Source organism: Syngnathus floridae, chromosome 6 (genome assembly GCF_059516105.1).
Source record: "Syngnathus floridae isolate MCC-2025c chromosome 6, RoL_Sflo_1.0, whole genome shotgun sequence".
NCBI classification, from domain to species: Eukaryota; Metazoa; Chordata; class Actinopteri; order Syngnathiformes; family Syngnathidae; genus Syngnathus; species Syngnathus floridae.
In genome coordinates, this window is record NC_142418.1 from 16628729 (window position 1) to 16643382 (window position 14654).

Here is a 14654-nt window from a genome sequence, read left to right on the forward strand (position 1 = left end):
ATACAGGAAACGTTCGGGAAATGTGAAAGAAAAACACCCCAACTGTCAAACGTGTACTTTTATTAACAAACGGTAGCAAAAAAAAGCTACAATCAGAAGTAAACACTGCATATTATAAAGTGGAAAATTTTAAGCATTATAAAAAGATTGCTATCAACCCAGAGGCACTCATAAGAACATTGCATACACCTAACTCAGAACTATCCCGGCTGAAAAATATGTGAAGTTAAGGTTTCATCTGTGAATATTTTGGTCCATTATTGAGGCACACCAAAAAGGTATGTGTGTATAAAAAAAAAAAAAATAAAAAAAAAGAGAGAAAAATGTCTTGTTCCCTTGTAATTCAAATATCAACGACCATTGAAAGGCACTTCTGTGTAGCTTGTCAAACAAACAAACAAAACAAAAACAAATACAGTGATACCTTGATTTGCAACAGCATTCCAGCACAAGCCGTCGTCATAATAAATAGTGTCAACACTTAACGGACAATTAAACGCGGCTTGGAAACTCACTCTTAAAGCAACAGGTTGTGTATGTGTGAGTGTGTGGTCTTATAGAAATAAAATAAATAATTTTACATTCATATATATATGTATATAAAATGTAAAAAAAAGCCCACCACCATTTTCCACTGCTTACAACAGCAGGGTTTAACAAACCACAGTTTAATTCTTTTTTCTTCCCTATTTTAAGGCAGTTGCATCTAATCTCAAGTAACATGGCAGGTCTTTTTTTTCGTAGAGGTTCTTCAGTAACACACAAACTCACACACCCGAGTTCTCTGACAGGACCCCCAGAAGGGAGCACTTACACACGCACACTTGTTAAACACTACGTTGGGGTCACATTGTTGGTCTCAGTCTGTCTTCAAGCCGGTTCCGTTCTTCTGCTCGCGCAATTTCCTCCTGTGCAGGTATCCCGTGCGCTGGAGGCGGTTCATGCGTGCTCCCAAGAAGATGACGATGCCGATAGGAACCATCTTGGTGGTCACCCAGCCCTGATTGAGAAGAACAAGTTTGTATTTGAGATGAATATTTTCTGATTGTTGCCGCACAGGTGTCTTACCATGACGGCGTGTGGAAAGTATCCGTTGGTCTGACTCTGCAGGCCCACGGTGTTGAGCTCGGCGGCCACGTAACGCTCCGGGGTGGGCTTGTCCAGGGTGGGCTTTCTGATGCGGGTCATCTTGGTAGCCACGAAGAAAGGCAACACGCTCTGCAGGTGGACAGGAACACAGCTTTTATATTAAGTATGAAAGATTCCCTTTTTAAAAATAAATTGTCCACCGACGTGGCTCAATGTGTCGTGCTAAAAGTGCTTGAGATGTGTTCAGATGGGGCTTGCGGAGGTCAAAGTGCAGTACTGTCTATGACCGCCAGGTGTCGCAAGAACGCTAAGTACGGGTGCAATAAAATCAGAATGTTCACACAGAAAGTTTGACATTGATAAGTCAAATCGAAAAAAAATCAAGCACTATTTTAATTATGAACGTTTACATGTATTCACACTGGATTCATTCAGATTACTTTTTTATATTTTATATGATTCAATTTTAATACCTTGCTCTCAAAACCTCACCTGGATGATGATGCCCTGACGCCTGTACTCTTCCTGGAGGCCACGGGAAAAGAAGTCCACAAAAGCCTAGAGGGGAGGGGGGGGGGGTGAAAACACTGATTTTGATAGGAAATTCTTCATAACTTTTGCTTCAAACGAGTGGAATGAGGACAGCACGCAAACCTTTGTGGACGAGTAGATGGTGAGCAGAGGGACGGGGTACATGCCACTGGCCGAGGAGATGTTGAGGATGACTCCTTTGGATCTGAAACAGCAAAAAGGGGATTTACACTGAGAAGAAAAATGAAAACGGTGTTTCGATGAACAACCGTTTGTGCAAGCAGCAGTGTGCACGCTGAGAAAACGAGACAAGATCAAGTCCACGCTAAAACTTTAAACATCTCACATTCAGCTAACCCCTGCTAAGTACACTAATATAAAAAAAATCAAATAAAATTGAAAAAAAACAACGCAGTTTCAAGTGTTTGAACCTATTCTATGCATCTATTTTTGGATCAAATCGCATCAACAATTTCCCAGGGAACCCTTCGTCTGCCTTCTCAAACACACACACACACACGTGCACACACACACACACACTGGCAGTGTACGTTGCCATGGCAGTCTGTTGCTGCAGTGATGTAGTCTAAAGAGAGCTAGAGGAAAGAGAGAGAGCTCGAGAGAGCGAAAGAGACATGCTCGGGCCTCACACGGCTGCAAAATGTGCCTGCAGCACCATTGGCCCACGCCAGTCACGTGACCGTGTGCCAGGCCAATCGGGGCGGGGAGGGCACTTTGTGTGAATTGAAAGCTTGTCAGCATTTGTGAACAAAGGGAAGGAGAGGAAGCTGCCATGGCGGGGAAAGACTCACTGATACCTTAAGCTCCTTAGAACAATCGGACATTAACGAGCATTGCTAAAAAAAAAAAAATAGTACATGGGAGGAAAATCTCACCTGTTAGCCATTCTGGGCAGCACCAGGCGGGTCATCTGGTGAACGACAGACACAAGTTAGCATGTCAAATAAATATAAACAACCTGATAGGGTTAAAGAATTTGGGGGGGGAAATAAAAAAAAAAAAGCAAGTTAGAGTGTGAAAGAAGGGAGAGATGCGTGGGTGGGTGGGTGGCGGTTGCAGACGGCGTTGGTGTAGTCCACCGTTGCTCTGGGAACGAGAGACACTGCAGGTACCACCAAAGAAGAAGGAGGAGGAGCAGCAGCAACAGAAGAGCAACACAATGGCATTTACATGGAGGCTCAAATGGATCAAGAGTACCTGGCACACTGAAGTCATGTTGACGTTGATCATGTTGGTGATGAACTGAAACACACAGTGGGCACGATATTGAAATCAATGCAGCAACAACAACAAAAATAAGAAAAGGTCACTCACATTGTCCAGATCCGGAATACGGAGGTAGTATTCAGGGTATGGATAGGACACACCAACATTATTGACTGTTAAACACACACATAGAAAACATTTCAATTTGTGAAAAGCTCCACAAGTGAATGTCATACTAAAATCATCCAGAAGGGGGCAGTAGAAGCAAAGGAGAGAAACTATTCAGTCCGCCACGCCTTATAACCAGTAGTGCGACTGGATTTAAAACAAGGACAAAGAGTTCTTTAAATGTTCTTTTCACACAAGGTACATACGAAATTGACTCTGCCACATTTTTTTAACTGAGTCATATACAGCAATGTAACGCGTCATATTGCACAAGATGTATTTGTGTGCATGACCTGAAGCAACACTCTACATTTTGTTTCAGTTTTTTTTTTTTTTTTGCTTAATAGAGTGACTCAGTCTACCCAAGACGTGTGTGTGTGTGGTGTGACAACGAAAAAAAACATACAATGAGCCTTCAGTAGAGTCACGACAAAGCCAACAGTGGTCTAAAATGAAAACAAACATTGTCTCCAAAAAGGAATGAGAGTAAATATCAAAGTTGTTTACCAAGAACACCGATCTCCAAGCCTGATAGTCCTGCCTCGATGGTCGGGTAAATGTTGGTTTTGCCAAAGTCCGCCGCGATGGTCTTTGTCTCCACTCCAAACCGGTCCTCTGTGGCACAAAACAAGGAAACATCTTAATTTTCTGTATCTATTTCAACCATTTAATATGCGTAAAGCAATTATTTAAAAGTCAAAACACAAATTGAATCCTGGGCATTTGGATTCCTTATGAAAATCATACTGCAGTGTCATAGTTAAACAGCAGAAGGCGCTGCATACCAACAGACTGCATGGCCAAGCACTCTTTAAAAAGCAGTTTGATGGAAGGAGAGAACAATAATTGAAGAAACACCAGAAAACAAAGTAATGACAAAATGACAGTTGGATCAGATAAGATGTTGTTGGTCAAAGTCACGCACTTACCAAGCGACCTGGCCACGTCATCTAGTTTATGTTGGGAGCGGCTGATCAGCACCATGGCAAACCCTCGTCGAGCAAGCTGGGAGGAAAACAAGTCAGTTTACAGGCTCACAAATAATTCCAAAAACATCATTTTCTCACCCAGAAGTGTGTCAACTAAATCCATTTTTAATAACTACAGTATAAAGATGGAAAATTAAATATTTGTTCTAAGATTTTTCTTTTTTTTGTGAAAAGGGAAAAACGAACTCAAGAGACTCACCTCCTCCGCGTAGGATTTTCCGATTCCATCAGTGGCTCCCGTCACAACTAAAAAGCAAAGAAGATAGTCTGTCAGCGGTTTTAGTAGTAAATTGATTCATAGACATCACAAACAATGAGCAGTACTCAGGAGGAAAGAAAAACTTTTTTTTTTTTTTAAATATCTGAACTCTGCATAACCCTGCAGGTTGTCATGATATCAGCAACATGGCCGCCCATGCCGCTTGACTGCATCCCAAACAAAAGCGTGAACCTCATTCATGGCCACACCTCGACTTCAAGTTGGACCTCTTGTCAAGTCGAGGGCACACCAGCTAAGTGACTGAGATTCCCCGTGACAACAATGCTTGTAGATAAGACGCACGTTGTCATCGCATCTTAGCGGGATCATCGCATACAATACGATTGGTTAGAGGCCGAGGAGAACTGTTGAGTCAACGAAACCTGGGCGAAGGTTTCTGTCATCCGACATACCTGTAAGGTCTACACTGTAGACTCTACAGGATAAGAAAAAACCACAAATTTGGCCACAAAAAGGTGAAGTCACTCCTATAACGACAAAAAATCGCAACAGTAAGGCATTCTTGACTAAAGACGGATTCTAGAAGATCAATTGTGAATTTGTTCTTTGGCCACCTCGTAGCTCCGCCCCTCAACTTGGCTTTTCTCTGGTTTCGCTGTCATACATTGCTTAAAAGCTAGCGGACGCCGAGTGTGTCTGTCAAGTTGATGAATTTGATGATGATTCGAAACAAACACTGGGAAATAAAGCCGATGGCCACGATGGTGTGCTCAACGCATCTATGATCGGTTGATGAAAGATTAATGGAGGCACAGAGGACATTCTCTAGCAACGGGCGAGGAGACGAGAGGGAGGGAGCGATGACAAACGAAGGAGGAAGAGGAGGAGGAGGAGGAGGAAGATGAGGGGCTGGCGGGATGCGGAGGGATCCTGGGGGCGTCTAAAAATAGAAGTGGAGCGAAGCAGGAGAAGGAGCGTGTGAAGGAGAAATGGAGGAATGGAGGCAAGCAAGGAGGGAGGGAGGGAGGAAGGCAGGAGAGGAAGGCGAGCGAGAGTAGCACAAAGTCAAAAAGTGAAAAAGGCAAGCAGAATTTATTTTTTAAAAATCGGACTCTTTTTTTTCAGCACCCCCCCATCTTCCTCCTCGATGTTAAGAATGAAACACGCCGACACAAAAGCCTCAATGGGAGCGGATCATACCAATGGACGCCACAGGGGGAGGAAGAATAAAATGATAATTTTCCTTTCACAGATTTCACAAGCAACACAAATCTATTCAATTAATTGGCGGAATGATTTTTAAAATATTCGATAGTGACAGCACGACTTGCACCCAATACAAAATAGCAAAATTATAACTTGCAACCCAATCACTAATTATCATTGAACAATTTTGAATATTGTGAGATATGTTAGGAATCATTTGGATATTGTGGATACTAACAAAAACTTTAAATGCAAATTGTAAATATTTTAAAGGAATGGATATTACATAAAGACATTCGCAAATAATTTATATTAAAAAAATAAACGCCACCAAATTGCATCTGCATTCAAGCGTGTCGTGCAACGAGGTGCAAGTCAGACATTCCAGGCGATCAGCGGCTGGGTGGGGCTAATTGACTGATGTCACTTTTGGCAACTTCCAAATTAACCGGTTGAGTAATAAGCTGCTGAGAGACAAGTAATGCAACACTTGGTGAGCAGTTTAAATCTCCGTAAATAACAATTCATCATATCCAAGTGACACATTTCTGGCAACGCCGCAAGTCCTATTTGGCTAGCGAGACTTTTTTGTATTAACCTTGAACGCTTCGAGTCCCGCTCTGCCCTTCTGTCGCGTGGCGTTCCACAAGGTTCTATGTTGGGGCCCTTGCTATTTTCATTGTAAATTCCAACCAGGGTATCATTAAGCTACATATTTGCATATATGGTACTTTCAAACATCACCTCCAAAGTCCACAAAGGGTGATAGTTTAATTTGACAGCCTAGCAACTTCCAATGTTACTTCAATATCAATTTACATGAACATAAAAATGTATTTTGAATATATACACACACACAAATAAATAAGCTTTCTTTGAGTGTGCTCTTGGTATGATAGCATCCTTTCGCAAGCCCTCACCCCTCCCTCTGAGAAATACATCATGCCCCTGCCTCCTCCTCTTCTTCTTTCACGCACATCTCCATATCCTCGTGTTGTACTTATGAATGACAACACTCCTCCCACCTATTATATAATAGCGCCATTCTCTCAATAACACTTGCATGTGTGCGTGCGCGTGTATCGCCTTTAGTGTGTGTGTGGAAGTGGGCTCTGATACAATGGAAAGGGGGGGGGGGCAAGCTCCTTTATTCAGTGTGCAGACATTTCTCATTGTTTTAATTGAAAAGAGATGCATGAAAGCATTCCCATTTATTCTTATCGACGCGACATTAAATGCACCTTCACTATCTTACGAGATCAAATATGATACAGCAAAGTCAATTCTTTTTTTAAGGGGGGGAATTTTCACTTTTCGCAGCAGTGCTTCATCATATACCTCGTCGAATAGCGGAGCGGTTCACTCCCTTGCCGTGATCAAATTATTAGAAACAGTCCATAACAACAACATCTATATTGAATTAACATCTCGTTAGATTTTGCAGCCGAGTTCTCCCGTTGTGTTCCCAAGCGTCGCGAGAAGCCTGACGGGGGCGCTTTTGCACCGCCGACGCCGCCTCAGCGCTACGCGTCACGTCCAGAGGTATTGACATCCCCCAGCCTTTTGTCCCCCCCCCTCCCCTCCATCCTCCCTCCCTGGGCTGAGGAGCGGCCGCTGCCTGCTCGCTACGGCGCGGCTCTAAAAAAAGCAGCAGGAGGAGTAAAAATAGCAGCGACTGCCTCGTCTGGGAGCTAAACCCCCGCCCGCCCTCTACCTTCATCCCCCCCTCCCTCCATCCCCCCCAATCCATCCATCGCCTCCCGCCTTGCATGCTTGCCTGCCGCATGCACCTGAATACCAAACAAGATCACCAGCGTCAACGTCAGCATCATCGCCACGACAACCGGGGCTGCAGCATCCAAGCTGCATGCTGGGAAACACCACACATACACACACACACACACTCGGAATCATGATTGGGAACGGGAGAAATTCAAATAAAGCTGCAGATACATTTTTATACTTAGTGAGGCATCATAGAGCCTTGAACCCTCATTCATCATATGTGATATTTTGCAGGCCCACTAAATGAAAACCCGACAAATACCATATAAAGACGTTTTTTTTTAATCGACTAGGGAAAAATATATATATTATATATATATATATATACACATATATGCCCATCACTGTCTTAAAGGCACAGTAGCGAAAATAAGCGTCCAGCAAATCTTCAATTAAGATTCTCAGTGAGGAGAGACTGCGGTCCTCGTATGCCCTGCTCTTGTTATGTAATCTGTCGCACCCCAAACTCGCCTATCAACGAGCAGAGGCCTCCTACGTTACACTGAGCAAAGGAGAAGGGAGGGATGCAGCACAAGGTGGAAACACACACACGCACACACAGATATACGCAGACGTGTATATTTCTTTAAATAGCAAGGGAGAAAGTCACATGGGTAATATAAAAGTCGACAAAAATAAAACTTGATGGGGGAGGAGGGAGGCTTGAGGACTTGTACTTCAGAGCCAACCAAGACTGATCCAGCATCTATATTTGGATGGGGAGCAAAAAATAGCTTCTATAAAAAAAAAAAGGAGGAAAGGGGGGGGGGGGGGGCACTGTTGTTTAAAAAAAAATAGACAAAAGATTTTTTTTCTCCAACTAATGGAGGTGATTTTTGAAGCAAAGTGTACCATCGACACGTACTTTCTCGTTTTGTACGCAAAGGAGCTCAAATAAGAACACGTACAGATGGACGCTTCAAAAGTGGTTGTTTACGACGAGCGGGACTGTGAAATTCAAATTAAGAAAGGTTCAATTAGCCAGCGATGGTTTTATCCTGTCACAAAATGGGTGGGAAAAGTTACCAACTCACCACAGAGTGACCCTGGCTTCATCGCAATGCCCGGTCGTCATGGTAACCAAAGACAGATCCTGCATTGACCAACATTTTTGAATAGTGGGGGAAAAATATATGTAATTTCTCCATTAAAACACTAGGACAGACTATTTCTGAATTGAATTGTCCAAAAAAATGGTTTCAAAATCTTTTAATTGCTCCGGGAATTGGACGGAAACAGCGCGAGTGCCATACCAGTTATGCATGACGTTCAAAATCTTTGTGAGAACAAGCTCTACGTCAAACGATTGCTTAATCGTCAGAATCTTCCCGAGTCAGGCACGGCGGAATTCCGATTACATATGAACTGGTGGAGCCAAAAGATGATGAATGACACACCTGTTTGGCTCATAAATGATGTCAAAAGCGAAGATCGTGTACTCGTGGAAAGCGTATCGAGTTCGTCAAACATGAGAAGGTGACGACAACTAAATTAAGCAACAACCAACTACTAAAATAGACAACTACTTTAAATAATCGAGTCACAATTTAGAACAGGGGTGTGAGGCAAAACATTTTCTAATTTTTTTTGAAAGTAGGATTATAACAAAAATGTTGCAATATCTCACTGTTATTAAAGAGAATTTAGAGTTTGGGTATTTTAACATGAAACACTGACTTGACATGATTTTGCTTTTGCAGGCCACATAAAATGATGTGGCGGTCCGGATATGGCCCCCGGGCCTTGAGTTTGATTTACAACTTCAAATTGTCCAAATCCTCCAATTATAATCAAGTCGAAAAGTCATATACTATTTTTTTTTTTTTTTTAAATAAAGATCAATCACAACATACTACTGGAAAACTTCCACATTTCCAAAAACACCACAGTCAAGACTAACCGCTTCTTTTTTTTTGCCATGTGATCACTTTGCTATCTTTCACAAAAGCAATGCGGACCGAACGAGAAAAATGAATGAGAAGATCCCGAAGCTGACCGACTCAACGGCCTCTCCATCCTGCTCTGCTCGTGTTGCTGAGGAGCTTGAAAGGGAAGCTACAGCATAAGCTTTTTTTTTTTTCTTTTTTTTTTTTCCCAGCTTCCCCGGCTGCGGCACGTGTCGCTGAGCGTGTGCAGCACATGAACGGCGGTGTTCTCGCTCTCCGCCCACACACATCTACACAAAGCGTGCACGCACACACACACAACAGTTGAGGGAAGCACATTCACAGAGATTAAGATATCCATACCACCCCCCAACACACACACACACACACACACACACACTCGCATCATTCACATATAAATGCACATTTGCCTTCAAGTACATGAATGGAGGTTGGCTGCATGCCTCTTATATAATACCAGTTTTCTTAATAAAGTTGCAAGAGGCACAGTCAGGTCCTTGCCTGTCATGGAATTTAACACACACATATGCACACACGCAGTAAAACACACACTGGCTTTATATAATACTGGGTGCAAAAGAAACATGATGGCAGCAATATTTGACAATATTTTTCAAATAAATTATTAATATTAATAATCTACACGTTGAAACATTTTTTGCACGCATACAGTGAAGCTGTTAGTGTGCAGCGCCCATAAGAAAGTGAATGGGGGAAGCCGCTTTGACTCACATTGGCTGCACTAGCTCAATCCTGCCACTAGGAGGCACCTGCTCTGCGTAAAGGGGAAGACCAGGGAAAATCCCTTCTGCTCATTGCAGAGAAGCTGAGTGGAGTGAATCACAATGGCATCATGCAATAAAAAACATGAATCTCCACTTCGCGTTGAGGTGTTTTCCTCGACAAAAAGAAAACTTTACATTGTCAAAAAGCACAAGCCAAAGCATGCAAATCTGTAATGATACACAAAAAACTGGTACCTCTAAAACAATTTTTAAAGACTCACTAATTCTGCAGTGACGCACTTTTCTCTGAAGAACAGTAATATTTTTTAAATGTACTTTTTTTGTTCATTGTTGCCAAAAGACAGTTTTACTTTGAGGTAAATATATGGAACAAAAGTGGCACAACATTGGAATTGTGTTTTTGCTGTTAAATAGCGACAGCATTTGTGACTATTTTTTTTAACTATATTAGATATTTATATTGTCTGCCTCGTGTATTGCTGTGCTGTTTTTTTTGCAGACATGATTCATTATATTCATTCATTGTCTGTTAGCATTAAGCTAGCACACGTTCCAAGTGTTGTGCTTGTTTAGAATATTTTTTATACCTTTTTTTCTACTGGAAGTGACAAACAACTTCAAGACTCTTTTTAGGAGAATAATTTCATACATGTGCTAACGCTTTTCCGCAAATATCAGAGGATAGGTGACGCTACGAACGCCAAGCTAGTATCACTATGCTAGTATGGTGCATGTTTTTTTGGCGGCATAATGAAGCCTTATCCATGCGATCGCCCCCTGGTGGTTGGCATTGGTTGTGAAGGCGCTTCACGAGCTAATTCAGCAAGGCCGCCATTTTAAATGTAAATATTCCCAAAGATTCCCAGTGATTTCTGTTAACCTCCCCTAGCTATCAGACTTAAGCCTAACGGACTGAGCATGTGCTGACAAACCAGTTGGACCAGCACACGCCGCCGCCTGCGTTGTAAACTTCAAGAAGCTCACGCGTTCTCGTCACCGACGTCACACATTGTACCGATTTAAGCACACGTTGTTTCTTGCGTCTGCGGAATTCAGCCCATGACGTTGTTAAGTAACAAATTGCATGGATGAACTTCAAGGAGAATGTGAAGAGCTCCAAGATGAGAATGCAGTTTCATAGCCACATTCCCACCATGATTGGCATTTGGTGTCTCCATTGTGCAACATGTTGCAAAACACAAGTCTGTCAAACATAGATGCTCACCCTTTCTTATCAACTTTGATTAAAAAAAAAAAAAAAGACATACAAATCTGCATTTTTACCCAAGTCTGTTTTATATTTTTGTCGTACCGTGTAAAATTAATCACTATTATGTGTGTATGGGGGGGACTATTCCTACAAACACTGTGATTGAGTACTTAAAGTGACATTTCAAGAAATTATTCAAATCTGCATTTTGACATTTTACCTCACTAGGACTTCATTGAAAGTGTTGTACCTCTCAAATCCAACCATTACAAGAATTTCAATCATTCCTTTAAAACCATAATTAGGGTGCTTTAACTGTCGCATTGTTAAAATCTACAATTATACTTTCGACAGCCTTGCCTGAGAGACTAAACTCTGAGAAGCGGCTCATTCCTTGACACCACCTGCAAGCACGAGAAAAATCTAAACTATTCAAGCTTAAAAAGTCCCGCTATGGACTTTTTAACTGAAGATAAGGGTGTTCTTGATGTTAAGGACAACAGAACACAGGGAAGAATCACACCACTCGCCAAATCAACAGGCCCGACTCGCGTATCTGGTCCGACCAGCCCGGGCGAGAGCACTCGTCGCAGCCAGTAAGGCTTTATCAAGCGCACTTCCCGTCTGAGCTGCCAACGGCTGGCCGCACTCGCCATACGACAATGAGCGGGTTTCTGGGAGTGGTGTTTGGAAAGGGGGTCGACATCCTCACAAAAAAAAAAGACAAGACGACCATGACGAACACCGATATACAAGACTCCAATTTTTAATGGGGTTTTCCCACTTGCAGTTCAAGAATGCATAGTCAGCATTTTTTCCACATTGCTACATACAGCAAAGGGGGGGGGGGGCAGCATCGAACTAAAGTGATCAGCAAGAGAACTGGATCTAGGTTTGAATGACAATGTGGGGGAAAAAATGACTTTTTGGTTTGAAACCGCATCTGATTCGGATTCACTATCCGAATTAAAAACAATTTAGATACCACCTGGGGTGAAACAGAATGGAGATCACCTCTAGAAATAGTCTCAAAGATGTGCAATATCAACACAAACAGGTTCAGAAAGAGAATAGCCTATTCACATTTGCAATGTGAAAGCAAACTGATCTAAATTATTGTGTTGGTTTGGTGTAAACGAGGGAGGAAGAAAAGTGAACTTTGTTCATCTTATGCATCTATTGCAAGTTATCTGAAACGGGATGTTGTGGTTTTGGGCCACATTCAACAAAGTCAGTACAATTCAATCTGAATGGTAACTGAAGCAGATATTTTAGGGGTTCACGTTGCAATTTGATTTGAAATACCATCCAGTGCAACTGAATATGATGAACACTTGTAGTCCACTTAATTGATTTAAAAAAAAAAAAGTAGCTGTTCACATTGTAAAAGTGCACCAACTTCAGACCAAATTCTGGGCTCATTTTTAACTCATTAGTATTATTTCACTGAGATCATTCGCAGAACTATTAAAAATTACTCATGCCCACATGTGAATCACTTTCACTTTTATAACAATGCATTACTCGGAAAGAATCTAATTTGTTGAAGGTTTGATTTCATAAATCAATAAAGGAGATGCGTTCAAGTACAGTTGGATTTCTCAATGCGACAAAAAGACGGGTGCAAAGGGTGTGTGGCGACTATTCCTATATGGTCAAAGGATGACTAAGCGGTGAACGAGTGCATGACTCATCGATGGGCACCGGGTACGTGTGTGCGCAAAATCAGTGACATGGAAGGGGAGGGGGGAGTAAAAATGCGCATTAGTCATCCCTAAAGGCACCATTCATCAATCTACCATATTTTTTAGCACATTACATTAGGATTTCGTCACAATAAATGGAGGGGGGGCGGTGGGGTGTTACTGGCACACTGCGCAGTATTTTTCGTCCATGCAGAAGTGGGTCAAACCCTGGCAGGGGAGATTCCAACGAGTCTACCTTTGCAAAAAAAAACAACCAAACACGCAAAAATGTCCATCTAAGGTTCAACCTATTCCGAAATATGGATTGTATAAATATATATTTTTAAGGCATCTAAATGTAGGTCACCCATTTAAAATAGGACCATGTGGCTTGTGAGGATGGATCAAAAGTGCGCCATAGCCGAACACCCAAAAAAAAAAAAAAAAAGTAGGGAAACCAAAATGTAGGTGAAAACCCAGTCACACTCAATTGAACCTCGTGGCCGTCATCTTGTCATGCAATCAACTGCTTACCTGCGCCAGTTATGCAACCACCGCAACAACCTTGATTGAGCTTACAAAAAAGCTAGCAGCACCCCAAAAATAAAAAATAATGCGCCAAAAAGTGAAGTTTGGGCACACCTGGTTTCACTTTTAAGTAGTGTGTGTGGAGGTGAAGTAAGGGAGGAGAAGGGGGGCACTCACCTGCCCACTTGCCCAGCTGGGGGGAGATCAGCTGTCCGTTGCCCAGCACCCACACCCTAAAGCCGGACAAGAGCCGGTAGAGGAGCCACAGAAGCAGCGAGGCCACCGTGAAGGCGCCGACCCAGAAGACAGGCGTCTCGGCCCTACGGAGCATGTCCCCAGCGTCTGTCCACGTCATGGCGTCGGTGGTGTTCGAGTCCAAAAGTGTGCGTGCGAGTAACCGAGTGAAAGAGACCTCAATTGTAAGGCTCTAATTTCTAATTTCCACGGCAGGACGTGAGAGAGGCTTTATAAGGAGGTTGTAGCATCACGCTCCTTCACTTCCTCCCCCCTCAACACTTGCAGAGCCTGATTTGACCACGCCCCGCCTACCTCGGCTTCTATTGGCCACACGCAACGCCTTTCAAGCCCCTCCTCGCCTCCCATTGGCTCCTGCTCAGTGAAGCAAGCGGATCCAAGGGAATCTGAGAAGTGTTGCCATTGGCTGTCCGGGCCGAACAGGTTTGTCGGTATCAGGGTGCATTATGAAACCCAGCCAGAGTGCCCACGCCACTTTATGAATGAAAGGTGCATCTCATTGGTCGGAAATGCAATCCGCGGCGTCATGGAGGGGGGGGGGGGAGCACCGATTAGCCGCGCGACAAGTTGGTCGTGACGTCATCGCATGACGACTCGGACGTGAGTCACTCACATGGTTATTTCAGGTATCCGCTCGTCAACTGCATAGAAACCTATCTATCCCTCTATCTATCCCTCTATCTATCCCTCTATCTATCCCTCTATCCCTCTATCTATCTATCTATCTATCTATCTATCTATCTATCTATCTATCTATCTATCTATCTATCTATCTATCTATCTATCTGTCTATCTATCTATCTATCTATCTATCTATCTATCTATCTATCTATCTATCCCTCCATCCCTCCCTCATCCCTCCATAATCATCCATTCATTCATTCATCATCCATCCATCCATCCATCCATCCATCCATCCATCCATCCATCCATCCATCTATCTATCTATCTATCTATCTATCTATCTATCTATCTATCTATCTATCTATCTATCTATCTATCTATCTATCTATCTATCCCTCCCTCATCCCTCCATAATCAATCATCCATTCATTCATTCATTCATTCATCATCCATCCATCCATCCATCCATCATCCATTCATTCAT

General features: G+C 42.7%; 1 protein-coding gene across 1 annotated transcript; it reads right to left on the minus strand.

Moving 5' to 3' along the window:
- Positions 1–43: 43 nt before the first annotated feature.
- On the minus strand, positions 44–13863 carry hsd17b12a (hydroxysteroid (17-beta) dehydrogenase 12a). The gene is made up of 11 exons (XM_088377869.1): positions 13469–13863; positions 4204–4250; positions 3945–4020; positions 3523–3630; positions 2956–3020; positions 2839–2883; positions 2517–2551; positions 1744–1825; positions 1582–1647; positions 1069–1218; positions 44–1000 (listed from the first exon to the last, which is right to left on the minus strand). Exons 1-11 carry the CDS (start codon positions 13644–13646, stop codon positions 860–862), a joined length of 993 nt encoding a protein of 330 aa, XP_088233995.1. The 5' UTR covers positions 13647–13863; the 3' UTR covers positions 44–859.
- Positions 13864–14654: the final 791 nt, after the last annotated feature.

Excerpts from the sequence above, each read along its gene's own strand:
- hsd17b12a (XM_088377869.1), bottom strand. The coding sequence starts at position 13,646 with ATGACGTGGACAGACGCTGGGGACATGCTCCGTAGGGCCGAGACGCCT. Across the intron at positions 4,021-4,203 it reads GAAAATCCTACGCGGAGGAG|CTTGCTCGACGAGGGTTTGC; the intron begins GTGAGTCTCTTG and ends TTTTCCTCCCAG. Across the intron at positions 1,826-2,516 it reads CTGCCCAGAATGGCTAACAG|ATCCAAAGGAGTCATCCTCA; the intron begins GTGAGATTTTCC and ends TTGCTGTTTCAG.